At 37.6% G+C, this 27,468-nt stretch overlaps 1 protein-coding gene across 1 annotated transcript in view; it reads right to left on the reverse strand.

Moving 5' to 3' along the window:
• Positions 1-27,468, reverse strand: part of DPYD (dihydropyrimidine dehydrogenase) — a 311,278-nt gene that overhangs the window by 72,232 nt on the left and 211,578 nt on the right. Inside the window, exons 16-17 of the mRNA XM_031057867.1 lie at positions 14,872-14,992; positions 13,888-14,007 (exon numbers count right to left, since the gene is read on the reverse strand). Of these exons, the coding sequence (XP_030913727.1) occupies positions 13,888-14,007; positions 14,872-14,992 (241 nt within the window). The remainder of the gene's footprint in view (positions 1-13,887; positions 14,008-14,871; positions 14,993-27,468) is intronic.

A 27,468-nucleotide genomic window follows, 5' to 3' on the forward strand; every position in this document is an offset into this window, starting at 1 on the left:
ATTAATAGGCCTAAATATTCATTTGTTTGATGTATTCAGAGCAACAGAAGGGGGTGCAAGGGAATTTAGTGTATTGCTCTGTCAGACAACTTTAATTATCCAATGAGGGTAGCTCAGAGGGTGAGTAAGGGACTTAATTGATGTACTTACTCATCCCCTCAGCTTCCACTGAAGAAAAATGGTAGCAAAACAACTCCTAAACTGCATTTGTTGGTCTTCAGTGATCAAAGTAAAGGCCAATTAACAGAAAGCCAGGGGCCCACAAAGCGTTTGTTGATTTTAAAATACTGATCAGAACACACATTGCTACTGTTAAACACACAGCAGCAGTATCTGGCACTTACACAGTGCCTTCTAGGAGAGGATGTCCAAATGCTATACAAAAGTATAATATTTTTATCTCCCAGAATAAAAAGACTACACAGGTAGGCCTGGAAATGTGTGTAAAGAGAGCAATTCTACCTGAGCAGAAGAGGCAGCAGTTGGCCCTCCTGGTCATAAATCCCTTGTCCCAGAATGTCCTCTTACCCTTTTCTCTAAAACTGTTTGTAATTTAAAGGATAACTTTTTAAAAGTATGCTTTGTAAATCAACTCAAGCAGTCTCCTCTCAGAAGTAAACTACATACTAATGTCTCAAGCACCTTATTCTGTGGGTTTTCATGGAGGAAGTGTTATGTCCATTCACACCACTGCCTCAAGCATGGAAATACAGGGGGTCACATAAGCACACAGGACTGTGCTTGACTGTTGCTGTCACCCATAAAGGAATTATTTTCTCCATCCTTCCTGTCGTCTCTAACCTAAAAGAAAACATATATGATTCACTTTGGGGCCAGTACCTTTGGGAAAACTGTGTTGCTTCTGTGTTTTTCTTGATTATGTACAATTCTTAGAATTCTGAAGGTTATTTTAGGCAATCAATGTACATACCAAAATGAAGACATCTGAGCTATCGCTGACACAATACTGTGTATGGAAAACTCGAAGAGGAAGACTCACAAAAGCATAAATGCTCCATGTGAAACCCTAACACATCTGTTCAGCACTGGAAAGCCTGCATTTAAGTCCAAAGCACTAGAAAGCTGAGACAAGTGCATTTTTGGAATCAAAACAAATGACGGTAATTTAAGAAAATACTATGAAGCACACAAAGGCTGTACAATGCCATATGTTGCACAATGCATCTGGTAATCAATTTAATGTATATGCCAAGTTTACTAGAAGCCCAAATTGGATTAAGTTCTTTACTCAGAAATTCAAAAAGTAAACTAAAAGCATTCCAAACATGGTGCTCTTACAATTAGTAAAAAAGTGGATTTTTCTTTTTACCTACAGAACACCCAAAAAATTAATCTCTTAAGTTACCTACCATAATGACTACACATCCAAACTTCATTTTTGATCAATAGCTTTCATAGACCCACGGTTTTGGGACATGGTTTGTTCTACAATTTAAAAGATAAATGTGATTTTAAAATTATTTTATGCTCAATGTTTACTTCTGGCTTGTAGATTTGAAATCATGTAGGTTTTATGCTGTCATTTGTGATTCTATACACAATACACTACTGAAGATGTCATCAAACACAGATGTATAACCAACCTTGCAAGTACTGTGGTCCTAAATCAAATATGAATCCACCGCTACAGTATTAAAAATACAGCAGAAATCCCTAATTCAAGTGGACAGTATCACCTATAAAGCCAAAATAAATGGTGTAGGATAATAGTTTCCAGACTTGGGTCACAGTGTCAATGCAGAGACTTGAGCTGTGCTAACTGACCAAGCTTGATCTTGCTTGCCAGAGCATGCTTGTCAATATTTAGCTCCCAGAGAGTATGTCATGAATCTTTACAAAAACTAGCATAAATACAAAATACTATAGCAGCTGCTGTGATCCTTTTTCTAACACTGAGATTAAATTGCTGAAATTTGTTTTGAGCTTTTTAAACCAGAAGATACGTGCCATATACCTACTGTAACAAGAAAGTGAGAAACAGCATTAAGGGATTGCAATGCTGTTATTAGGGCTTTAAAAATACATAAAAACACCAGATGCTTACATTAAGTGATTGGAAGATATTTTAATGCCAAGCTTAAAAATGTCACTTTCTCCATCAGATTAGAAAATGGGTTGGTATAAAATAGCATATACCTGCATTTTCAAAAAGAGAAATCTAAGCTGCACCAGTAAACCCTGCATCATTTACTTGGCTAACCACTGGAATTTCACCACAAAATGTAGGTGCACACTGCCTTAGGCATTTGACAGCAGTACCTACACTAATATGTAAGGAATACACTAACCTCAAATTTCTGATGCATCAATGGAGCGAGAAAGGAAGCCACCTCTGAGAATCCTGACAGGGATGAGGAGGAAGCCTGGGAGTATCCTAGTGAAGTGCCTGATGCTCGGGGGATAACCCTCAGCTGTACCTGGTTAGCACCTCTGCTTCCATCTGCTGTGTTCTCTGAGCCTGGCCTCCCTGGGACACAGACACACATGGCAGTGGCACAGCTCAGGAGGGCAATGCAGGCAGAAGAGAGCACCACGGCTGCCTGCCTTCTGTGCTAGCCTCATTTGTGAGAAACAGAAAGAAACAGCAAAGGACAGAAGAGACAGCCCTGGAAAAGCCCAAGTTTGAAAAAGAGACTAAGAGTGATATTTTTTTTAGGACCCTTTCACACTATCTGACTCTAACAGTAAGCTGGGGATGTCGTCAGAGCTGCAAAATATTAAGCCTGAAAGAAAAGAAAAATAAACATACTGGAAAGAAATCTTTGTGCCAGCCCCACTCAGAAGGGAACTCCACACTAAAACTCCCCACAACAAGACGGAGCAAGACTTCCCTACATCTGGCAGGGTTTACCTCCTTTCTGGATACCTGCCAAGAACTAATCATCTGAAATGTTTTTATAAACAAAGATGCAAACAACCTCTCCATTATACCAATAAATCAGAATGTACCACATAGTAGACTTTTCCTAATATTTCTTGACAAAATAAGGTGCCAGGAGATCTTCCTTGGTAGTCTGAATTCTTCAGATCCCACCTTGAGTAAGTTCTGAAGAAATTTCTCCTTTATACATAAAAAAAAAGAACAGATTCTTATGAGAATTGTTTGGCAGTACCTTCTCTGCAAGCACACAAAATTTATCAGTGCCTAGAATGAGAAGATTTCTCTGAATACTCACTATTGAAAGCTGAGCAGCTCTGGAGTGGGCATGTATCCAAAAATTGGTGAAAACACTGCCAGTTCTGGGGTACTCAAATAGGTGAGCAACTGACATGGCCTAACAGCATAAGTAGAGCAATAGCTGACAGGAGTAAGATAAGCTGGGCCCAGGCAAAATCTGGACTGTAGTAACCACACATTCTTTTGGAAACCAACAGGTCGCTCAATGGGGTCATGAAACTTTTGTGAATGGACAGACACTACTGTAACACAGTTAGCTATGTCTTCACTGACATGCCTGCTTGCAAAAACCACACAGCTTTCTCCTCATTTTGAGCTGCCTGTAACAAAGCTCTTCACAGCATGAGCCTTACCTCAGTGCTGAGTCAGGTGTGGTACCACACATTCTATGGACACGCTTCATGCCATTAAAAACACCCTCTCTTTGCATCTGCAATGGATTTCTCATTCTGGAACAGTGGGACACTCTCCTCAACAGTTCTCCCTCAGCTCTCACTTAACCCAAACAACAGTGGCTCAATCCCTGACTATAAGTGTCTTCTGGGATTTAAATGGAATATAGGGAATATGGTTACATGGTGCATGTTAATAGAAAAGACAATTTCAATTACTCAGCAATGCAGAAACTGCAAATTGATCGTAAATTGGAAAACTGAATTCCAACAGCAGCTTCCCTAAAATATTTTGTAGGATATGTTTGCATATCCTGTGTGCGAGCAGGACATTTATACAGCTTATTGTATACAATGAGGTGCTTGCATGAAAAGGCACATTAAAATGCAGATTCCCTAGCTGACTACTGTATATTAGATGCATTCTTTTGAAAGGTTAAAAAAAATGTTCTGATGGTTGTGAAATACATCTATAAATGCTTCTGATAATCATTTGCTAGGAATGAAGTGATGCCCAGGGAAATACAAATCCAGAATCTACCCAGTAAAACAAATCTGCTCTATTTTGTCTTCTGTATTTTACATGTGAAGTTGGCATTAGGATTTACTCCTTATTCAAGCAGGATACTAGAAAATGCAGAATGTTAGCAGGATTTAGGTGAATAAAGATGTATTCCCTGGTGAGTTCATAATAAATCATAGCTAACCAGTGGTAGAACTTTTCAAAGCTACATAGAAGCAGGACATCAGCACTAATCAGGTAAGTATATCCTTCTGAAGCTGACTGGTGTAAACAAATGCCCTGCATTTAAACTTGTTCCAAGAATAATTTCTTCATTTTTTTCTAAACCCCTGTATCTGATTGTCAAAAATATCCTGAAACAGGATTACTCCCAGCAAGCACACCTCCATGCAACTGTGAAACCTTCTCTTCAAGACACTGTGACCCATTTCTAAAACACATCAATCAAGCACTTTGTAAGTGGTGGGAGTGGTGAGAGCCTCCACATCCTCAGAGAGATGCATAAGCAGTTGAGGCTGCTGAGGCTGCTGATCCAGAGGGAGGAGCTCGCACACAATAGAGGTTGGGGTGCTTTGGCAGCAGTGGTAGGATCCCCACAGTGATGGGAGAAGACAGTAGTCAGTCAGCCTATTCTGCAAGCACAGCTGACCCACAGAGAGAAGGAAGACCAGGAAGAAGCTCCAGGTTAGTAAATGTTAAATAAGAAGTCATTTTTTCTAATTATTTTTAGCTCCTGTTTTGATTTTGATCTGTAAATGTGATGCTGTTTTTTTCATAAATGCAAAAATGCGTTTATTCTCCACATGAGAATATGCTCTCCACAGAATAAAGACGCTCTCCACAGACAACATATGCCACTTGGTGACTACAGCAAATCAATATGCAAAGTAATACTGAAAAAAATCAACGTGCTTGACACACACCAGGTCAAACTCAGGGGTTTTAACCTCTGCTGATACAATTGTTACTCAGAATTATTTACAAATTCTACCAGATTCTTGATTTGGTTTTGGGTTGTTTTTTTTTTTTGAGGGGGGGAGCCTATAATTAGAGCTTCTGCTCTGACTGACAGGTACAGTTTATAATTTCCACAGAAGGCACTTGTCTCATTGATCACTCTTAAGCACCACCTGTACCACAAGCCCTGCTGTTGATTCAGATATGGAACAACAAGTCAGCAGCAAAGATGATTACGGGCCCTGCACCGTCAGCAACACAGACCTTGGAACATCGACATGAAATCACATGAATTGGGTCCCTATTTACTTTGTCAGGTTTTTCCTCTGCCTCCTACACTGAAGCTCCTTAAACTCTCATAACAAGTATACAGGCTTTAATCCACCATATACATACACTGCAACAAAGCTTTGTAGACCTACAAACCTATTTGAACTCTGCCACCTGGAGCCATCTTTGTGCTCCAGTCCATGACCACATGCCTGTCACTTCTTCTGGAATGACAGAATGTACATGTGCATCACCTGCACGCTGAGAGAGGAAAGCTTGGCTCAACCCTAATTTAGTGATCCCCAGAGAAAGGTCAGCAGCCAGAGCAACCCTGCCAGCCAGTCACTGGGACAGTACAGGGCACACAGTTCTCTCAGTTTAGACACACTTTTGTAGTCAGCAGTAGCCTTCCAGTTGTAGGAAAGGCTGGAGAGTTATACTGCATGCCATCAGTCTCTAGACCTCGTTCAAGCATCATTTTGGAGTCAAAATAAATTTTGACTTCATTGTGACTGTCCATGGAGAGAGGTGAGCAGGACTCAGACCTGCTGAGACTTAATGGCAAACAAATCTAGCAGTAGACTTCACCACAGCTTTTCTTGATTTTTATTATTTTAATAATGTTCATTTGAAAATTTTGATAGTATTTTCATTCCTGTGTTAGAATAAACTAAAAAGTACTTAAATGCCAAGTACTTTTCAAATAAATAATTCATAAGATACTGAAAGTAGTTAAACGACCTCTGAAATTAATTATAGCAAACTTTTTACAACAGAAAAATTTCAGTTTTAAACACAATAATCTTCAAAAGACATGACACAAAAGAGATTTTTTTGGGAGTGTGTCTTTGCTTAAAATTAGAAGAGGTGATCATAAGACACCTTTTCTCCAGACCTGACAGACATGGAAAGAATCAACTCGTGCTGACAAAGTCACCACCACTGGGTTTGATCTTGCTGATATGACCAGAAGGAAAGATTCTCTGCTCCTGACTGACTTACACCTCCTTATCAGGTCATAGTTTACCTGTGGTACATTCATCTATACCCATTACTGTAAATACAATCCCCTGCTCCACCAACCAGCTTTGAAACATCTCCTTTACCTTCTCTATTAATTTCCATTCTTTGTTAATCAGACTGTGTCTTCAAGAGGTTAACTATGAGAACACTCAGTACTTAATCATGTTAATCTATACCACTATATGAACAGATTTCCCATTTTATCTTCCTGCACCCAGAATAAACCTTCATGCTCTTTCTCCCATGCTCTTTTTCCACAATCTATACTATAGTGATTTTCTCTTATTTTTCTCATATTACGTCTGAGAAGAATTTATGATTTTATATTAATTGTTTTCTGACACGTGCCTTTGGTTGCCATGAGTTAGACTCCATAGCTTAACAGTTATCTGTTTATAAAAAACCCCGATCAACTGTGAAATGAATTATTTCAACTGTACATATTCTACATGAGCTCTGATATAAACAGTAAATCCAGAGTGTTCAACAGCAGCAGTTTAGAGATTAACCTAATTACAGGCTATTAAACCAGGAGAATGCAGCCAATTGCATTTCTAGCAGCCTGCACAGAACAGCAACAGTTAATGATGATTTGATGGTTTTCTAGGACTTTGGAACAAATACTTGGCTTTTAGTCTGAGAGCAATGCTGGACATTCCTGTCTGATGCTTGGGGGATTCAGCCAACTAACAGATACATTTGGTGAAGAATCTCATTCTAGTCATGCCCTCCCTTCCTAATTTCCCTTTTCACTGTTTTGTCGTCTTTGCCTGTTCCTCAGGGAACCGAGTGATTGATAGCCTAATCCAATGACTGTATTACAGCTGCCTCAACTTGGACTCTTTTCCTTATCATTAGCAGTTAGCCTATGGTTAAATTCACAGCTCACTGCTTGGTACAGCCCCTGAGATTTAAGGGTCTGGCCTTTAGAAAATATTTAACATAAAATTGAAATCTTGACATACTGAGAATTCAGTTCTCTGCAAGGCTTCTTTAATTAATCCAATGTACTGTACCATTGTTCTATATGAGGCTCTGACATGGTGAACTGTTACTGAAGCTCACAGAGATGTGTAATTCTAAATTAAACACTCGCTTACATGTACCTACACTGCATTTGTTTCCCAAGTACATGTGCATGAATGTGAAAATTTAAATCCGATCTCTAACAATAATAAACTACAAACCAATTACACTCAAGGAGTAAAGACTCTTAATTCATTTCAAGCCCAGAATGAGCTTTTTCTCAAAGTAAGAGGAGGAGAAAACATAGCTTTGTTCAAATGCTCTGTGTAAAGACTCCTCCTTCAGTCTTTCTCCAGGACTCATTTAATCTTTTGGTGAATGAAATCAATTATGATCATTTTTAATCAACGTGCTAAAAGTGCAAAGTGTTTTGTTTGTGGGAATGAAATTGGCTAGAAAATATTAAAAATTGAAAAAATATGCTTAGTTCTCTAACCTTATTTAGAGAATAATACTTATTTTTAAATAGCTATAGGAAGGATGTAGACCTTGATCTATGCTGTAAACCTTTGCCCTACTTCCAGTCAGTCGATGAGCTGCAAGCCTCTATGAAAATGGCAGCTGAGTCCCAGATGAAAAATTATGCATCTCATAAACTGCTATTCCGCTGAAATGTCAAGCTATGGCAGGGCTGTACCTCAAATTCAGCACTTGGCATTTTCCTTCTGTCTGCTTTGTTGCCATGAAGCAAACATGAACAGTGAGGATTTGTGTAGGGCAGGTAGCAGGCGAGCTCCCTGTCAAAAATCTATTATTAGGGCTCTGATCTCTCCTGCACAGACCAGTGATGGCAGTACACTAAGAGAAATCAGACTGCTGCAAGGACACGATAGAAAACAGAGGACTCTTTGTGAATCCTGACATAATATATGCAAATAAGGGCTTTTAATGGCTGAGCTACATTGAACAGGAATAATAAAACAAAATTAAAATTGTACTATGGCATATATTTGTTTTTCACCCCTTTCCACACTGTTTTATAAATACATGTTAATGTAAATAGTCTTTAACTCTTGGTAAATATTTATGCTAAACAGGAGTGCCTATGCATACATACATTTTGTTTTGTTTCCAGTGATGGGCAGCTTTTCATTCATTTCTATTGACCAAAATCCACACTGCACTGTCACTGACAGAACTGTGATGAGTAAAGTGAATGCTCTTAGTTGTTTTTTTCACTTTTCTTTTAATGATGTGTCATTGAATTAAAATTAAAAGGCAGCCTTTATTATTATAACTTAAACTTTTTCTCTTTCAATATAATTCATACATTTCAGATTAGAATATATGCCTCTACTAATAAAGTCAATATACATTTTAATTTAATAACTCCTGAAAAGCATTCCCTTAAATGTCACAATTGCTCTTGGACAGTGTTTTTCTGAAAAAACAGACAGCTCCACTAACTTCAGAAAGTAACTAAAATTAACTGTCTCTGCTGCTTTCCAATTATTACACATTCCTGTGTTTAATGACTGAATCCACCACCTAGATATTCTCCTTCTGATATCTCTTGTGGGCAGCTATGAAGTTATAACAGACGGCTTCCTGAATCTCTCTTTTTCTGGAAAACAAGCACGTGTACTTGTACATGCTGTACAATAAATTTGTGCAAATAATGCCAAAGTACTACAGCATATAATAAATGGACAAAGCAATAACAGCACACAGACATGAGGTATTTGAACTGCTACTGTAAAATACTGCAATATTTTTGAAACAAAGCATTAAAAGAATACATAGCGAGTGCACCATAGAGAGATTTGCTTTTAACCTAAGTTTTTGCTAAGTCCAGTGTATGGTTTATAAATTTATCCCCTAAGGATTTGGCTTCCAGGCAAAAACAAAGAAACAAACAGATGACAAAGAACAAAAAAACATGGAAATTTAAACAGAAGCTCTGCTCTATTTTGCCTGCAATAGATATCCCATTGTGCTGCAATGTGATGTGTTTTATAAAACACATCTGGAATATGGAAGCACAGTATGAAAGCTCATGGAAAAAAACCTTTTAAAAAAATTAAAATACATTTCAAAGAAAGAAATCTTAGGGAAGTGTGCAGCTGCTGACAGTATATTAACATTTCTCAGAAACCTGGCAACTTTTTCTGGTATCTATAAAATACCAGAATAAGCATTTTCAAAATAATTTATACTTACACAAACTAAAACATGTCTTTCAGAGCCAGAGGTCATTATTCTTTGTGAGGATAAAACCCCCACCATTTGCCCCTTTTTAATAGACAAATACATTGCAAATACACTTCCCATGTATAGGAAAAATTCATGACCAAATCTCACATATTCTACATTCTCAAACCTGAAATACTGCTAGATCCATTTTAAAAGCTTCTTAATGGAAATCAAACTGTCTCTAATGCTGCAAACACATATGACAGTTACACAGCTTGAAAAACTGTATCTTAATTTTAATATTTTTTTCTTTCATCATAAGGGCTTATTTTTTTTCTTCATCATAAGGGCTTATTTCCTTAACCATATTTTGTATGGACTTCATTAGGATAACTACACTTTTTGAGTAATGGGCAGTTCCTGTAAACTTATTTTTAAAAAATTATTTAAAAAAAATGGATGAAGACTGGGGGATCCTTTAAACACAATGTCCTCTCAGATAACAGGGCAACAAAAATCTGCAGGGCTACTGTAGCCTTTAGACTCATCTGATGCTCCCCAGTGCAAAATGGAAATTAATTTTCTTTAGAAAACAACAATATATCAAAATTAAAGTGATTTTTTTACTGAAAATATATATATATATATTTTATCACAAGGATAGAGATAAAAGTAGAAGAAAAACCTAAGAGATTTTATAAAGCTCAATATTTGTAGGGTAAACTTAGAATCCAGGGGGCCCAGCTATGACCTGGGCTCACACCTGGGATTTAAATCTGGCTCTCCTCATGTTCAGGTCAGCAGGCTGTGCTAGTATGAGTGTGTATCCTGTGAGAGCTGTTTCACTTTGTATTAATAATTCAGTATTTGCAGGGAAGTGGAGAAGACAGAGACTAGTCCTACAGCCTGGTAGTCAAACTTGGGATACCGGGATCCCTCCCTGTCAAAACCAGCCAAGAAACAGGAGGGTAGAAAGCTGGAAACAGGGATGCCTCTTGCAGCTTAGCAATTTTCAGCTGATCAAGTTAGATCAAAACAGGAAGGTCACTGCCCGAGCACTGGCTGGCAAGAAAACACTGACTGTGACAACTCAAAACTAAACGGGGCTTTCAAAGTAATCCCATTAAGTCTCTCCTTCTTTGAACAATTGTTTAAAAAACATTAAAAAAAAAAACAGAGACAAAAGTCTGTTCTCAAAACATCTCAGGGTTTGGGAATGATAATAAACTTTTTTTCTTATTATTTTTCTTTATGTTAGATAAATCATAGGAAACTACGTGTGATTTTTAATTCAAGAGGAATTACAAAAAAAAATAATTCCTGCTTCAAAAATGAAAAATGAACCTCCTGCATACTTAGAAAAATGAAGAATGAACCTCCTGCATACAGCTACTTCTGCATGAGACAGACAAGAAGAGAAAGGATGAAGAGGCCAAGGGGAAATTTAATATGGAAAATATTTTTTCAGTACATGGCCATGTAGGAGGACATTTTTGAACACTGGAGGACAGGGAGGTCTGTCAGTCAAAATGTTGGGCAGCTGCTAGGCTAGGGCACTAACCCATCTTTGTTATTTGCTCTTTGTTGGAAATTTTCATCAAACTCAGAGGAGGGAGCTTGCATTCACCTGGAGAAGGCAACCTGCACTGCCCTAAACCAGTGAATTTGTAAATCCCTTGAGAACAATGGTCCTTCAAGAGACCAACTTCTCGTCCTGTGACCTGGTCACTGCCAGGGCCAGCAGACAGACACAGGGACTGGATAATGCTGAGGGTCCCCACTGTTGAGTCCAGGTGCATTTCAGACCTCACCAGGACACCTCAGGGGACCCTGTGCTGAGACCTCCACAGGGCTGGGGCCAGCTCCCACCTCACCCACGGTCACACAGCACGGCGAGTGTGGCACCCTGAGGGACAGAACTCCTGCCTCACTCACTGTACCTCTGGGCCATGGGAGCATCACTGCCAGTCCACAATCTGTGCACATGGAAAAATCCAGAAAGCCTGATCCTGCTTGGCTGTGTGCTGTATCTGCCCTAGGTTTGTGTATGACAGAACAACAATGAACCAGCTGTGCTTTGGGAAAACATGCTGAAAACGAACCAGACTTACTGCTTCTATAATAGTGCCGTCTTTCACTTCAAAAATTAATTCTCTCTTGAGAGGAATTATTTGGAAAAAACAACAAAAAACTTACTGACTCTATCAGATAATAAAATAAAACAAATTTACACACATCGAAATAGAAACCCAATATGTTACGTTGTGAAGCGACTTTGATGCCAAGACCACAGAGCACTTCCCACCAAGCCTGTAGGCATGTAAGTGGTGTTCCTGCCATTCCACAGACAGGGGAAACAGAGCATGGAAAGGTCAAGTGTCTGGCTGCAGGCCACGTGTCTCTGCCGTGGCACAGCTGGAACAGAAGTACGGCCACCCTGCCCCTTGCTCTGACAAGATGACACGCTCTCCCACTTTTTGTCTTCTTGTAAGCATGCCAGCTCTCCTGATTTAAAATTGCTTCCCTGCTTTTGGAAATTTGTATACTGCTACACCTGACGGCTGAGCAGGAAGTATTGCAACATGCTGCCGAGGTATTGACTTTATTGACTCCGTGGCTTTCTTTTGTGCAAGGAGTTGTGGCACTGGGACCCAGTGATGACTCTTTCAAAACACAATAAATTGACAACACTTTCAGTATCTTAAATATTTTTTAAATAAGCAGATTTGCATCATAGGTGCATCCTAAAATGTAATTTTCTCTCTCTTCTAATACACAAAAAATTTCAGGAAAAAAAATTTATACTTACACACATACATATATATAAATAAAATAAAGAAGCAACTTTTCTTTGGGTCCATTTGGTATTGTAAACCACAGAAATGCTGGAACATCCTCACAGCTGGACATGCAGGTGCCACTGTACTTTACATTGCATACATGTTTCAAATTTGTGACATAGACACACTTCTCTAAAATGCAGCCATTTTATAGATTTTATTAGGCAGAATTATGGTAGGAAGGAATATTCACAAATTGCAACTTAAATGAGAAAATGTGAATGGTGTTACTTATATAAAATACTACTGCAATAGTTCTTTTATTAATTTTTAATGCACAGCACCCACTGTGACCTCCTTTATTCTTTTCCTGTCAACATGGCAGGCTAGAGAAATTGAAATGGGCTTTAGCTGTTCTCTTCTTGTTCCCCTCTTCCTCCCATTTTGCATAATATTAAAATATAACATCTTATTGGACTGTCACTGTGAAACCATTATGCGATAGGCATAATGATTTTTTCTGATTGTTATCACTTTCTTACTTTTCAGCTTTCTCTAAAAAATTCCAAATTCTATGTAGTTATCTAAGGCAATAATGCAATTTGTCACTGAATACACTCATCTGAATTAAAGTTTGTTTAAAAGTCATCTTTTGCTACATTTCCTATGGTTCTCTAAGGATAACACCAGTCACATATAATAAAGGGTATTTTTGCCTGTCTGGTCTCCTCTGATTACTTTTTTGGGGTGAGGTAGGAGGCGGGTCCAATAGAATAATATTTGACTCAATTGGGACGATGCTATTACTCCTTTTATGTACTTTTACTGCTACTTTTATCACCAAGGAGACTAATCTCCATACCAGTAAAGCCAAGAAACTCAGAGTATTGTCTTCAGGGCCAAGTTTATGTTGTCACAGCAACAGAGTTTGTAGGGTCAATAGATTAATGCATTAGTGTGCACTGGCACTGAACTGGAGTGTAAAAGTTTTGCAGCTGGTTTGAAAATTAAACTGTGAAGCAGGAGTTGAAAATATGGGCTACACAAGATATTCTTGTATATCTTGAGAAATAGGCTACAAAAATATGCATATATTTGCCTAATACTGTCTATCTTTTTTACCACAGTGGGAAGAGGAGGAAATAACCTCTCTGGAAAAGGCGCACTTAGTGGGAAGGAGCAAGGAAGGCTGGAGATTGGGCTATGAAACATACACTGCATTTGGATTGTTGATATTTCCCCCTGCGATGCCCTTCATTAGCCTCTGTCTAACGTGGGGCCTGACAATTGTGACAGGATGAAAAATTTGAGGAAAAGCGAGGGTCATGAGGGAAGAGATTTCCTTCCCTCTCCAGTGACCCTATCACAGTATTCTGATGCAGTGCTTTACCATTAAGGAAAGGGCAACCCAAGAGCCTTCACACTTAATCTGTTCCATCTGTCATGACTCAGAAACATTGACCAGCAGTGAGCTTTAAGGACTCGGTGCGACGGCAGACATGATATTCTAGCCCACTACAAGGACCTCCTGATGTTTTGAAAGCCTCCAAGGAAGTACCATGCATCAAAAAGGGCAACACCTACCTGACACTCCACCATATGTGGTCCTCAGCCCTCTACCAACTGCTGGCCAAGGTGTGCTGTCTGCTTTCAGTCCCATCAGTCCTGACACAGTGTTGGTGGCTGTAACACCATCTGCGCCACCTGTGAAAGAAAAGGTCAGTCACTGTTTGTTAAATCGTGTATAAGAACAAGAGAGGATAAAATACTAAAGAAAACCTGTGAAACTCTGAAATAACTAGAAATTCTAATAAACAGCTGGAGAGCAAAAGCAACAAACTGCAAGGGGATGCACAGACAGGTCCTTATGACCAATCCTGGGAGAACAAATTTAGCACTAGCTTCAAGGCAGGCTGCATCAGTTGAAAGAGCTGTACGGGCTATAAGACAGCACGTGGAAAAGCTGGGGCTGACAGGCAGATCTCTGCCCTTCAGCTGGGCGGGACAGAACCTGCTACAGCAGTTGTTCAACACCTGAAGGTACCCCAAAACAGTGGCCACCTCCTCCAAGCTTCTGTGCAGCAAGACAAAAGAAGCAATGTGACAAAGAAACAATTACCACGGTTCTAAATGACAGATTAATACACCTACTTGCAAACTTATTCGCTGCCACATTGTACAATAAGCTCCAAGGAAAAAAATATATATACCTTCAAGTACTATATATTTTTGTTTTCTCAGAACACACACACCATTTTCACTACTAAATATAGGAATAGGTGGATTGACAGTGGTATGGTAAGCATATAAATATGACAAAATTAAGAACGTGCAGGGAAACACTATACAATTTATTGTTAACAGTCTAAAGTGGTTCTTTTCATATATTGCTCTACCCCAGTTGCATGAACAAAATTAGGAAACCTTTGATCACTGTGCTTATTCTGAATACATCAAACAAAATATTTTCGTATTAGTTTCTGTTATCTGTTATTCCAGCAATGTTCCTGTCTTACCCCATGCAGCAAATCAGTAAATCTGCACAACTTGTGCACTGGAGTAACTCACCTTCCTGTGCAGCCATTGCAATTTTCACAATATCAGTGACATTTGGGGTCAGTTTGGCAAAGAAAGGAATGTGAACAGCTTGTCTAACCCAGCGACAGATGTTCCGTACCAGCTCTGGATCCTGTTCAAATAGGACAGATAAATATAGAACATAATTAAAAGTAGTATGAATAAAAGGTATATTAAGGAAATAGAGCAAAGTTTTCTAAGTGGCTATGCTGCAGTTTTGTAAAATTGCACATCAGAACTGAGCTTCATCTCATTAGGTAACTTATTTCAGACCAAGCAACTGCAAATCCACTACAGAAGGGTTAGTGTGTGAAAAAAAGGATTTTTTTTTTTCAGAAGACAAAGATATCACAAAATGTTCCCTTCCCAGAGAGAGGAAAATACCATTTTGGATGGCAGACTATTTCACCCATTTCTTTTAAAAAATAATTTTCAGTTTTAATGAGTCACTCTATGTAAGGTACATTAAAAACAAAAAGTATCGTATAAAATAATGTGAATCTGAAGCATTGTCTGATCATGCCTTGATCAGAACAAGGATGAATCGAGGTTGCAGGGCTATCAGAATGCAATTCAGCACTTCTGAACTCTGAGAATAACTTGGGATGGCCATAGTGTAAATGAAAGATCAAAATCTCTGTTAAACCCAGAAATCAAAATCTTCAAGTGTTAGCTTTTCCTGATTTCCAGTCATTTACTTCTCTTATGGAATACATCTCATGTAGACAGTAATCAGCTAACCTTTCCACTGAGGACAGCTCAGTGGAACTAACACCTGCATCTGGCACATACAAGGGTTCTTGCTCAATGTAACTCTTGTTTTATTTTTCTGTGGGCAATTCATAATGCTCTTCAACAAGTACCTTAAAATTTGCAATACTGATGCAAGGAGAATCTGGTGCATGCTCTGGTTAAAAACTGAATGCTGCCATTACAAGATTCAGAACAAGTATTACCTGTGGGTAGGCTAATCAGTACTGCAGCAATTATTTACATTTACTAAGTCTTTATCACTCTCTCAGATAATTAAATTTGTCATATATGAATAATCTTCTCCCATGTGGATATTGTAAAACTCAGAAAGTTGCATTGCTATGTAGTAACTGAGAATGGGATGAGACTAAATGAAATTTAATTTAAAACAATCCAGTGGACATTAAGGTTGCCAATCTAGTGAACACAGGAAATAGCCCCTTGCTGTTTTTCCTTTTTTACACCAATGGCTAAATACAAACAAAAACCCCACAGGCTGTGTTCTTAGAAAGTACACAGTGCTTGACATGAATAGTAAAATCCTAAGACTTAGCTCTGGCATCCCAATAAAAGCGGTGATCTCCCGCCCATGCAGCTGCCATGAAATATGCATGAAACACTGCACCGGCAGTATGAAAGCAGTTGCAGCTTTGACTTTCATTTCTGTTTTGAATTTCCTTGAGGCCCAATGCCGAAATGAGAGACCCTCTAGAAGACATTAATTGTATATCCTTTATGTTAATTCTTCTCCTTAGAAATCCTTGTGATAATGTTCAGGATATTGGCACCACATAACTCATTATGCTGACTTCATTGTGCTTGTAGTGCTGCCATAAAAATTCTTACGCTAACACACACTACTGCCTTAAAAAAAATGCAATTATTTTAAACTCATTGAATAACTTTTTGGGAGATGTCTTTCATAAAACCCAGTTTTCATCCTACCTAAGACAATTTAACTAGTTTGTCTTTTGTCATAAACAATAATTGTTTGGTTTTTTCCCCTGAAAGTAAGTAAAGATCTTTATTTTCAATCAGTTCTACTTCTCACACACCAAGATTAATGCAATTAATGCAATGGAATGGTCTTCTATTTCTCATGCTAGTAAACAGTTTAAATATCTGATTGCACAGCACATGATTAGAAAAAGCCCTTTTGAAAGGCTCACTTGTATTAGCCTTTTGGTCCCCATAAAATCACAGATAAATTAATAGGAAAATAATTCAAAAATTCAAGTGAAGGAGGTAAAATCTTTCACCCTATTTCACTTAATATTACAGGGGAAAAAATAATGTTTAGTGAGTAAACACTGAAATAACAAAACAAAAGTTAAAACAGTGCTTTGTTGTATTGTGAGACAGTTACTGATAGAAATTGGAAAGGTGATGAATTTTATACAAAAAACTTAGAATTCCCATTAAATTTGACAATTCTGAACTGAAACAGGTATTTCTGAAGGTAATTTCCCCCCCCCATAATGTTTTATACAATTAATTTGCACATTTAATTAATCTCGTATGAAAAAAATGCTGGTTAACTTAAAAAAATGTCAGTTTACCCTTGTGCCACAACCCAAAAGCCACACCAATGTGATGTATCTTGCTGCTTCCCTTTACAGTGTGAGTCCTAAAATGGAGTTGTGCGGGAACATCCAGATGATCCTTTCTTTCACCGTCCTCCTCCTCCTCTCCTTGCTCTGCCTCCAGACGCTCCTGCTCGGGTTGCTCCTGGTGCAGTGAACGCCAGAGACTCACCTGAGCCCACCCTCTCTCCTCCCAGCAGTGACACTGGGAGTGCCCCGTGGGCATAGCCTGAGCATCCCTGCTGCCAGAGGGATTTCTGTCATGGATACCACAGCTTTTGTGCTCTACAGACAAGGCAACTGATGTATTTGCAAAGACGAATAATATCCTCACCTGGTTTTGTTTAACTTCACGTTTTCTTCTTTAGATCATTAAGAGAAGTCATTGCTAATTTATAAATTTTGTGATTTCTCACTCTGTTTGCACTAAGGACTTGGAAAAATGCATTCTAAGCAATCAGATGGCTGAAACCAGAAGATACTGATGTCACTGGACAGAAAATTTTCATAGGAAATGAATAAACCACATTTCTATAATCCGTGGGAAGTTCACTGGATGGTGCACAACTTCTCTATAGAAGCTTCCTTGCCTTTAGACTAAGACCAAATTGCAGAGGTCACACAACAACACACTTTTGAGAAACACTAAAGTGATTAGATCTAGAGAATTCATTTCTAAATGCAGTCATTGACTAAAGAAATGCAGCTCAAAACTTCAGATTTCTGAGAATACTAATTTGACCCATCCAAAAAAATTTTAAACTCAGGCATAAATTTAGCAAAGTGAGTAGCATGATACCAAAAACTAATTTTTAAGAAGTTATGTACAAGCTTCCTTTTGCCTAATTCATTTGACTGATTGAGGACCTCCCACCTCCTTGGATTTCTGAAAGACTGACCCCAATTCACAAATCGCTTTTTCTGATTCTTTCTTGGATTTATAAAACATTCAAGAATAAGCATGTAACTTGTGAAAGAATGAATCTTGAGGCTCATAAATCACATTATAAAACAGTCAGTGCTAATACAACACAAATATCTTTTTTTACTCCAATCTAAGTTTATGAAAGTGCCTGCAGCTTTTATCATTGATAAAGTGGTTGACGAAGCTTGCATAGTCAAGAAATACTTTCTAAAAGGCTTGATAAGTAAAATGTTACTAGCTGTAAAAACAGCTGGGCATTTGTATTCACAAAACCAACAATATGAACTAAATAAAATATTATTCTGCTTAATTTAGTAGAGGATTGTACGGCTTTTGGTTCAGAGTCTACCATGTTGCTAAAAATTATCTTCTTTCATTACACATAACTGAGTTTGTTGGTTCTCTCATTAAGAATGATACAGTGTGATTGTAACAGAACGTGTAGCATAATTTTGCACTGTGTGTTAATCCAGAAGAATGAACAAATGCTCCAGTGGACTGTAACATCTATTGCCAGCACACTTTGTTTATCTGCTGTATTTTAATTTTTTTTAAACAAATTCCATCTAAATAAAAGTTTGGTAAAATTATCATTGGCTAAAACATAATATTGATTCATGCACCATACCTACAAGAATATGCTGGTAATTTAATACCATATAAAGTCTCTTTTGGTATAAGCTGTACATCAGCGCGTCTTCTGTCTTCCTGTTAATCAAATAATGCTTGTTTATTCCAAAGGCACAGGAGATTTGAATGTTACAGGGGTTGTCTTTTTACTTCCCTAAGCAACAGTACAGAATCATTTTTCCTGAATATTCATTATAGCCTTGGGCTAGATGAAGCTTTTAATCCTAACTACTCATTGCCAATGGGTAGATATACTAGAGGAAAAACAACTATTCACCTTTTTTTTCTAAATGATCACATGATAAGCTTAACTACAACCATAACTATGAGTATAAGTCCTCAGAAATTAAAGCAGCAAGTTGTCTACTGATTGCATTTGGCATCAGTAATGAGATGAATCCCCTGTCCTATCAGCCCCAAGGCAGATACATCCTGCATGTTTAAAAAGCAGCGTGAAAATGCTGTGCACAGAGTAGGTCACCTCTCCTTGTGTTTCATGGAAAGAAACAAAACTATGATGAGATTACCATAGAAATGTCTGGCTGCAGATTTTTGGAAATTTTTTTTGTGACCTATTTTCAGTGTTCTTTCAGGGCCCTCATTTTTGCACCATCCTGTTACTGCACAATCTTTACACGGTATTCAGAACATCTCTCTGAGGTAGAGAATTACTATTATACCTGTTCAATAAATGGAGAGATGAGAGTCAGATGGCCTGAGGTGCATCTCCACAAATCACCTTGCTTTGGCACCCAGTTTTCCAGAAGTCATTTGCATAAGGACTTGGAAAGGTTTGTCTGGCAGAAAACCGCACTTAATTCTCTGGACTACCTTAAACCATGAGATACTTTACACATTAACAACAGAAATATTTTTAATACTTGGATTTAAATAGATTTTCAGAGCATTGGAATTATGCAAAAGATAGAATTACAACTACTTTAGGGTAACAAATGCATTTGTTAACTATGCAAACACCCCTTGGGAAGCCGTGTGTGAGTGCATGTACATCTACATGTGTGCATATATAGAGAGAGAATACAAATAGCAGTCTGAAAGATGTCATAAAAAAACCCCAAAAGTATTTGGAATTTTCCCCAAGAACTTCATAAGAAAGGTTAACACTCAGTAGAGCACATTAGTTGATCATGTCTAATTAGCACTGCAGAAAATGGATCATATCTTGCAATCTTCAGGCTGTCCCTAAATAATGTTGGCAGTTCTGTCTCACTAAGAGCAGGACAAGGACTCGTACAGTTGTGGAAAGAATGAAAATGCAGCTTTTCTCAGACCAAATCCTGACTCTGCACATGTATGAAGCCTTCATTACATAGACCTATTGGATTTATCACCACGCATCACGCTGATGATTTGTGTTGGTCCATTGTCCTGACTGTGAGGATGGGAAGTTCTAGATGGCACAATGAGCGTTGCAAGATACAGCAAGACCTTGCATGTAAAGTCGTTAAACCTCATCTATCACTGACTACAATGACCTACACAAAAAAGTTTCAGAAATTAAAACAGTTTATCATATTTAATGCAAGAGTAAGTCTAATCTTCCTCATACATGTCAAATCTTTGGTGGCCACAAGACTATTCTGATGTATATTTGTTGCCTATGAGTTTTATGGCTAAACAATGCATTATTTTAACATGTTTGCAATTTTAAATGATGATAGTAAGTTACAGAGGACTTATTTTTTATTAATTTAGCACATATGAAGCAGACATAAGATTTCTTATGTGCAGATAGTCAAGCGTGGGCAAGTGCAACAACAGTGCATACTTCTCATGGCAGATTTTCTTTCTGTACTGGCTCTTCAGACAGAAATCTTGTATTTCTGTTGTATCTATTAGCATTGGAGGAATTTTTTACATGAAAAAATGTTCTACACATAACTTCTCATTCTGAGCAGTAGATAGATTTTTCAAAATAGTACCCAAAGTTATGGGAAAAGAGGGAGAGCTTTTATGATTACAAGAATGATGTAACAAAAGAAAAGCTTTCTAGGTGAGAATTTGCAAGGCTCATCTGTTAAATTTAGTATGTGTACTACTCTCACTTTACTGTTTCATTCAACAATAGTCTACTAGGGAAGAGTTAAACCCTTCGTCAGTCAAATTGCTGTCTGATGGCCCAAGAGGTCCCAAATGCATCCTCATCTGAAAAGCAAAAAAGGAGAGGAGGATCTTCCCCTATCTGCTGGTAACCTCCACGCAGCAGGTCAACTTTCTAGAGCAGCCTACTCTCCCTCTGAACATTACAGTGGCACTACTGCAGTGTGGAAAGGCAGGGGCAGGATGCATTTGGAGCAGCTTTAGAAAGTGTGTAATGTTAATCTGGGTAGACCCCCCACGTATTCAACCCACCCTACTGTCTCAGTATGTACCTGGGGATCTGCACCTTCTACAGAGATCCCATAAATGTAATGAGGATGTACCAGCCTAAAAAGCTGTTAGTTTAAATACGTCTATCACATATTTCTTGTCCAGAAAACCATTAGAAAATCATAACACAAGAAAAAGCAAAAAAACCCCAACCCTAATAATAGGAAAAACCCATCTGTGTGTGTGAAGAACTATTCCTTTGCTATTAATTAAAATATGAAGAAAAAGTAGAAGTATGGGAATTCCACCTTAAAGCATTGCACATCAGTATCTGTAGCCTTCACCACTTATATATCTATGTATATATTTATGTGTGTATTTTAATATTTATCCTTTACACCACAATCTCTTCTCCTTCCTCTTATGGGAGGCCCAAGACTGTCTTCATAAAACTGTCTCTCTCTAAACCTACACAAAATTTCCACAGTACCAAAACACAGAATTACAGTCAATCACTGTAGCAAGAGTCATCACTGCAGAATCTCATGGTTAGTTTTACTGCCTTCTTACACCCTAGAAAGGAGCAGTTTAGGTTGTGCATTTGTCCCATTTCAAACTTAATTAAAGCTAACAATTTGTTTAAAGCCTGTCAAAATAAGGGAAGGATTTCCCAGGATAGAAGATGAATAACTCTCAGCTTCTCATCTGGAGTAAAAAATTCTTCCTCATTTCTCAGGAAATTTGACAGCTTTTGGTCAACATCTATTGACCGCAGCTGTCAAAAAGAAAGAAATGAAGCAGTTTAACCTAAGGCAGGAATAACAGTTTTCACAGTTGTATGTGAAGCTATCTATATATACTAGGAAAAAAATTAAAAAACTGGCCTAAATTACATCAGAGGCTTGGGTTAGGCTGGTCAGCCTCACAAAAATGTAGCTGCTGGTTGAGAGCTCATATCCCTCCAGCTAGAATCCATGATGTAATGTGATGTGAAACCAATGCCACACAATAAATTTTAGAGATAATGACAGAATTCAGGACTCTTTTCCAGTCAATACTGTATTGCCTTTTGTCAAAAGATACAAAATGTACTAGTTTAGCCAAAAAAAAAAAAACCAAACAAAAGAACCAACCCCCCAAAATTCAAAATCTCATTAAATATCTTCTATAAAATGGTACAGGAAAATCCCCGTTCATTCAGCATAGCAATTCATCCAAAGATGAATAATTTCATATTTTGTTCTAGGAGAATAAAAATGTTTCATCCCACTTAAGCCTTCAGCTTTTATTAATTAATTTACACTGTGAAACAAGAGGTCTTTTCAATGTGAAGGGAGGTTGTAGAGGTGGAGTTTTTGGAAGCTGTTTGGAAGCATTTCTAAAAGATCAGAGATTCAGATGAGAAAAATTAAGCAAATTCCACATAGTTACCATTTCTCTAAACTACCATAGCAACGATGTGCTCTGTGACTATTGTTCACTGATTTAATTCAAGGACATACTTATTTTCTACTCTCTTACACACTCTAAAATGCTCCTTTCTTTAAAAAAAGTCTTTTGAAACAAGTCTACTAAGTAAATGAAGACATTTATGTTGTTTTTACACAGCAAAATGTTCCCTTTATAATTTGAACAAAAACTGTAATATTTTTAAACTGAGAAGATATCATATGACTTATATAACTAAGCATGTCCTACTAGTGAAACAAGCACATTTTTGCTTACAAAATACTGCATATTAAGATGTAGAAGTTTAGCTTGGAAAATTCCCATTCATTTCTGCAGACTATATTCATTCTTTTGGTTATAGATTTATCAATTAGGTAAAAACATTACCACTTGAAAGTAAAGACATATTTTTATCTTTAAATTTAATTTTAAAAAAAACCCCAACCTTACAGAGAGTAATGACTCCTGATTCATTATGTTTTTGCTAAAGTAAAAATCTAAGTGAGAATTGAGAGATCTGATTGAACTTTCTTTTTCCTGTGGTAAGTTACAAGAACTAAAAAACTCCTGTCACCTAGCTCCATTCCTAGATGCTTGGAGTTTATTAATTTAAAGTAAAGCTGCAAGCAAGGTGTCAAAATTTGATCAGCTACTCCTTCAGATCTGTCACTGTGAGTTCCACTTGGGGGAGCCTAATTGAGATTCTCCTTTTCTTCCAGTGATACCAACGTGTCACTGGGCTAAATCAAGTCACTCTGGATTAGGTCCAAGTTTTGGGCATGGCTGAACTGAGAACTCATAACTCTGAGACCCTCTTGATACTGAGAGAGATAACAGTGGGCATTGGGAAAAGCCATCAAGAGACTGGGGCTCCCACTGCTCAAAGGAGTCACAGGCTCTCCTCAGACTACTTTGGAAAACTGAAAGAACTAATTGGTGTACATAAAAAAGAAACTTTAAAATCAAAAGCATATGACAAAATAAATCTTAAAAGACACATAAAGGGTTTCTACAGAATCAGAATTTCAATAATTTTTTCAATTTTAGCAGATCCCTTTCTCCCTTTTATTACTCTCCTTCAGTATCACAACTATTTCTCCCTATGTCAGCTCTTTAATTAGAATCTTTGAAAGATGTTAAAAGCACAAGACAAATAACCTTTGATTGCCTCACTTTATAAAAAAAATTCAGAAAAGTACCTTGTTACAGTGCTTCTTTATTGTAGCACTCACTGGAGCTGCACAAACTAATGATGCTTTACATATGTCAAAAAGCAGACAAAAATAAGCTAAACAAAAAGAAAACACTCCAATAGGTTTTCACTTATCTAATCTAAAAGCTGCCAATTTTAACATAGGTCCGCATCCAAACTCAAGAATACATTTATCAAAGTGCTGTATGGGAGATCCTCTTTGGACACCTTATTAGCAGCATGGCACTCCTACACCCCTTCTGGATAATGCTGCATCTCATGACTGAAAACCTGTGTGCAGACAAGGTCAAAAGTGAGCTGCAGGTTTTTGATTGACCAGTACAGGAAAGTAGAAAGCATGTATTTGTGTTGGAAGTAAGAACAACAATTAGAGGGATGTCAAGATCAAGCACAACTGAGACTTGAAAGGTTGGTTGCTGCCTTTAGTCAGCTTTGTAATTACTCCTTTTTCAAATTACAGAAAAGCTTTTTGTTTTCTCCCCAGCACAAAGAGGAAAATAACCGAATTTGGTTTGAAAACTGATTCCTCTCTCTGTGAAGGTGGTTGAGCCATAGTGTTTTTCCTTATTCTGAATGTTTGGGTTTTGTTTCACTTGTTTTTAATTTGAAAATGTTATTCTAAGCAACCAGAAGAAACACCTCTGTTAGAAAACTTTCTAATTTAAAAATTAACTATAAGACATTTTATACTTGCTTATAGTTACCTTACATGATAGGGAAAACAGTCCTTTTGTTTCATTATGATAGGTCTGTTAAAACTTTAGCAATGAGCATTTATAGCTATTGATTTTAATGCAATATCAAAGGCATTTAAGGCAGATGATTTTCTTTGGTTTCCAGAATAAAGATCACTAATAGTTGGCCTGAAAGGTTGATGCACAGCTGGCAGTCCAAATTACCATATTATTTGTTCCAATATCAACTGTCTTAAATATTCCAAGTGAAAAATACAAAACTGCACATTTACCATTAGTAAACTTCTTGGACACACTGACTGGAAAGATTTATTTAACAGCGCTGGTCTACACAAAGTGTTGACTAATAAAAATGTCCTTTTACCCCTGACAGAACAAAATATTTTATATTGGTTGCTTCTAGCAAGCCAAAATAATGTTTCTCATAGCACTGTAAAAAGTGGAGTGCAGCATGATTAAATAATATTTCAGCTCTTTAGTTCATGCAGAGGTCACCTGCTAGAAGGCATAAGGGTTTGATTAGGTTTACGTCATATGTGAAATATTCTAAAGGGAAGCTCAGAACTCGAATATGTGAAGGCTGCAGCTACAAATAGCTTTCTCTTGTGGTCAGGTAGGCAAGCTCTGTCCTTTCCTATAATAACAAGGTAGAAAATACTAAATAATTGAGGAAAGCATAAACCTTTCAAACACGAAAAGGGAATTTAAAACCTATGCTCTGAGAAGAATTTGCCACTCAGTTTTCAAGTGGGCATGAATTCAGATTTGGCTACTGTAAAGTGAGCAAGCTTCCCAGCAAACTAACTTTCCTAGGAGCCAAGGCAAAATGTAAAGAAATATGAGTCTAATCCTGAAAACTCTTATGTAGGCAGTGAAGAGACTAGTTAATATATTGCTAATTATCAAACACTGGCATAAAACTGAAACCATACAAAGAAAAAAATTACTAATGTGCACCAAGATAAACAATCTTAAAATATTTTATTTTATCTGAATAGTTATTTGCTGGTGATCTCTTTGTTTCCAGTAAAGCCTAACAGGTATCATGGTTACAAAAAACTGCAATGTCTCATGGTGCAATCACATATCCAAAGGCACTCCAAAGGGCCTGGGCATTTGCTCAAGTTTTCTACATTTCCCTCTTCTGAAAACATCTCAGGGCATTAAAATACAATTTCAAGAACAAGTACAGGTTGCTATTTGGTTTAAAAGAAAAAAAGGGGTTGTTCCTTTATGGGAAGCACTCACTATATACTTCATTGTTGTTAGGCTACTGAGGTGTCATTAAAACAGTCAAAATCTTGAAGTGTCAATAAAACAGCCAAACAGTGCCAGGTCATTGATAACGTGACCAGACTAACCCTCCCTGAGACATCTGTCACCCATAATGTCAATTTCAGCAGAAATTATTCCATCATAAAATTAAGTGTAAATCCAAATAGCTTTCATGTCTTCATGATTTTCAAGGAAACAGAATCACTTTTACATTTGCTAAGGCATTCTGTAGAGAATGCCTTCCTTACATAAATAAAAGTCACCACACATAAACAGTATTTCAAACCTTATTAACAGCCATAGCATGTCATTAAAAACTTTCAGCAAGTTGGTATGGCTGTTAACATTATTGCCGAATTTATAATCCCTTTTTATTTTCCATTTTGTCTTTTGAGTAATTCAATTAGAAATCCTTCAAAGCAATAATAGCGGATTAAATGTTGTCAAACCACAATATGAAATTACAGAATAGAGTTCTGATGATGAATTTATTAAACTTAGCATTTCAATTCATTTCTCCTTGAGTGTATAAAAAGCAGAATTCTTTAGACAAAACACCAATTACTGTCATACCTCATTATTAAGTATTGTCTCTTTTTAAAAGATAGAATACACGAGGACATAAAGGATGCATGAAAGAAATCCATTTAAATCACAACATTTAATTACACCTGAATCCTGCAATGGTAACAGAAAAAAAAGAATTCTCAGATACTGGAGGAAGGTGAATGATGTCACTTACCCAGGAATGACCATAAAGCCAGCAAGTTTTCCTGCTCAGATTTCCAGTGAAATAGCTCATGAATAAATTTTTACTTTTAAAGCAACTCAGCAAAAGGGTTTAGTTTATGAGGAGAGTTCTGAAGAACAAAGAAATAGAGAAAGAAAAGAAAGAGACATCTGACAACAGAGAAGATTAAAAACCAATCCAAAGAGGTTAAACAACAAAACCAAATTATCATAAAGGATGATGTTGGACCATGATCAGTGTGGGACCATGAACATAAGTCCACAAAACACATCTCCTGACCTGCTATAAAGTGTGCTTATGTCTACATTTGCAGGAGTTGAAGCAGGCAATCAGCAGTATCCCTTTCTCCCTGTACATCCCAGATCCCCTCCAAGCAAAACAATGCCCAATGCAGCACATCCCTGCACACACAGAGTAACAGCATCACTGCCTCAACCAAGGAATCCTTGTTTCTCAGGAACTGAATTTCTTGCTTCTGGTGAGCTTTTCCCTCAGTTGAACTACCAAGGCTCCTCTTCATATCCATTTGCTTGGGCAGCAGACAATTTCCCTCCTCTCCCCAGCCACCCAGTTTTATGGAATTTACAGTGCCTTTGAAACACTCTGGACTCTGAGAAACATGACTGAAAGAGGTCACTTAGTCAAGACATGCCCCAAAGCAAGAGAGGGCAGTGGCAGATGCAAAGACACTGAGATCAGCTAGGATTATATTTTGAAGAACCAGCCAAAATTGATGACAGTGGCCAATGCAAGAAAACAACAAGACACACAAGTCCTGAAACTCCACGGCAAACACAACACAAACCTGACTCAGACTGGTTTATACTGGATTTTGGGTGACAATGTCCACACTGCTGCTACAGCCCAGTGTAGTGCTGCTCTGCTGTACTTTGCATTAATTTGTAGCAATAACTGATACAGAAGAGAAGAGCGAGAACTAATACTGCCTGCAGGACTCAATGAATTATACTTAACCAGCATAT

This window comes from Geospiza fortis, unplaced genomic scaffold (assembly GCF_000277835.1).
Source record: "Geospiza fortis unplaced genomic scaffold, GeoFor_1.0 scaffold403, whole genome shotgun sequence".
NCBI lineage: Eukaryota > Metazoa > Chordata > Aves > Passeriformes > Thraupidae > Geospiza > Geospiza fortis.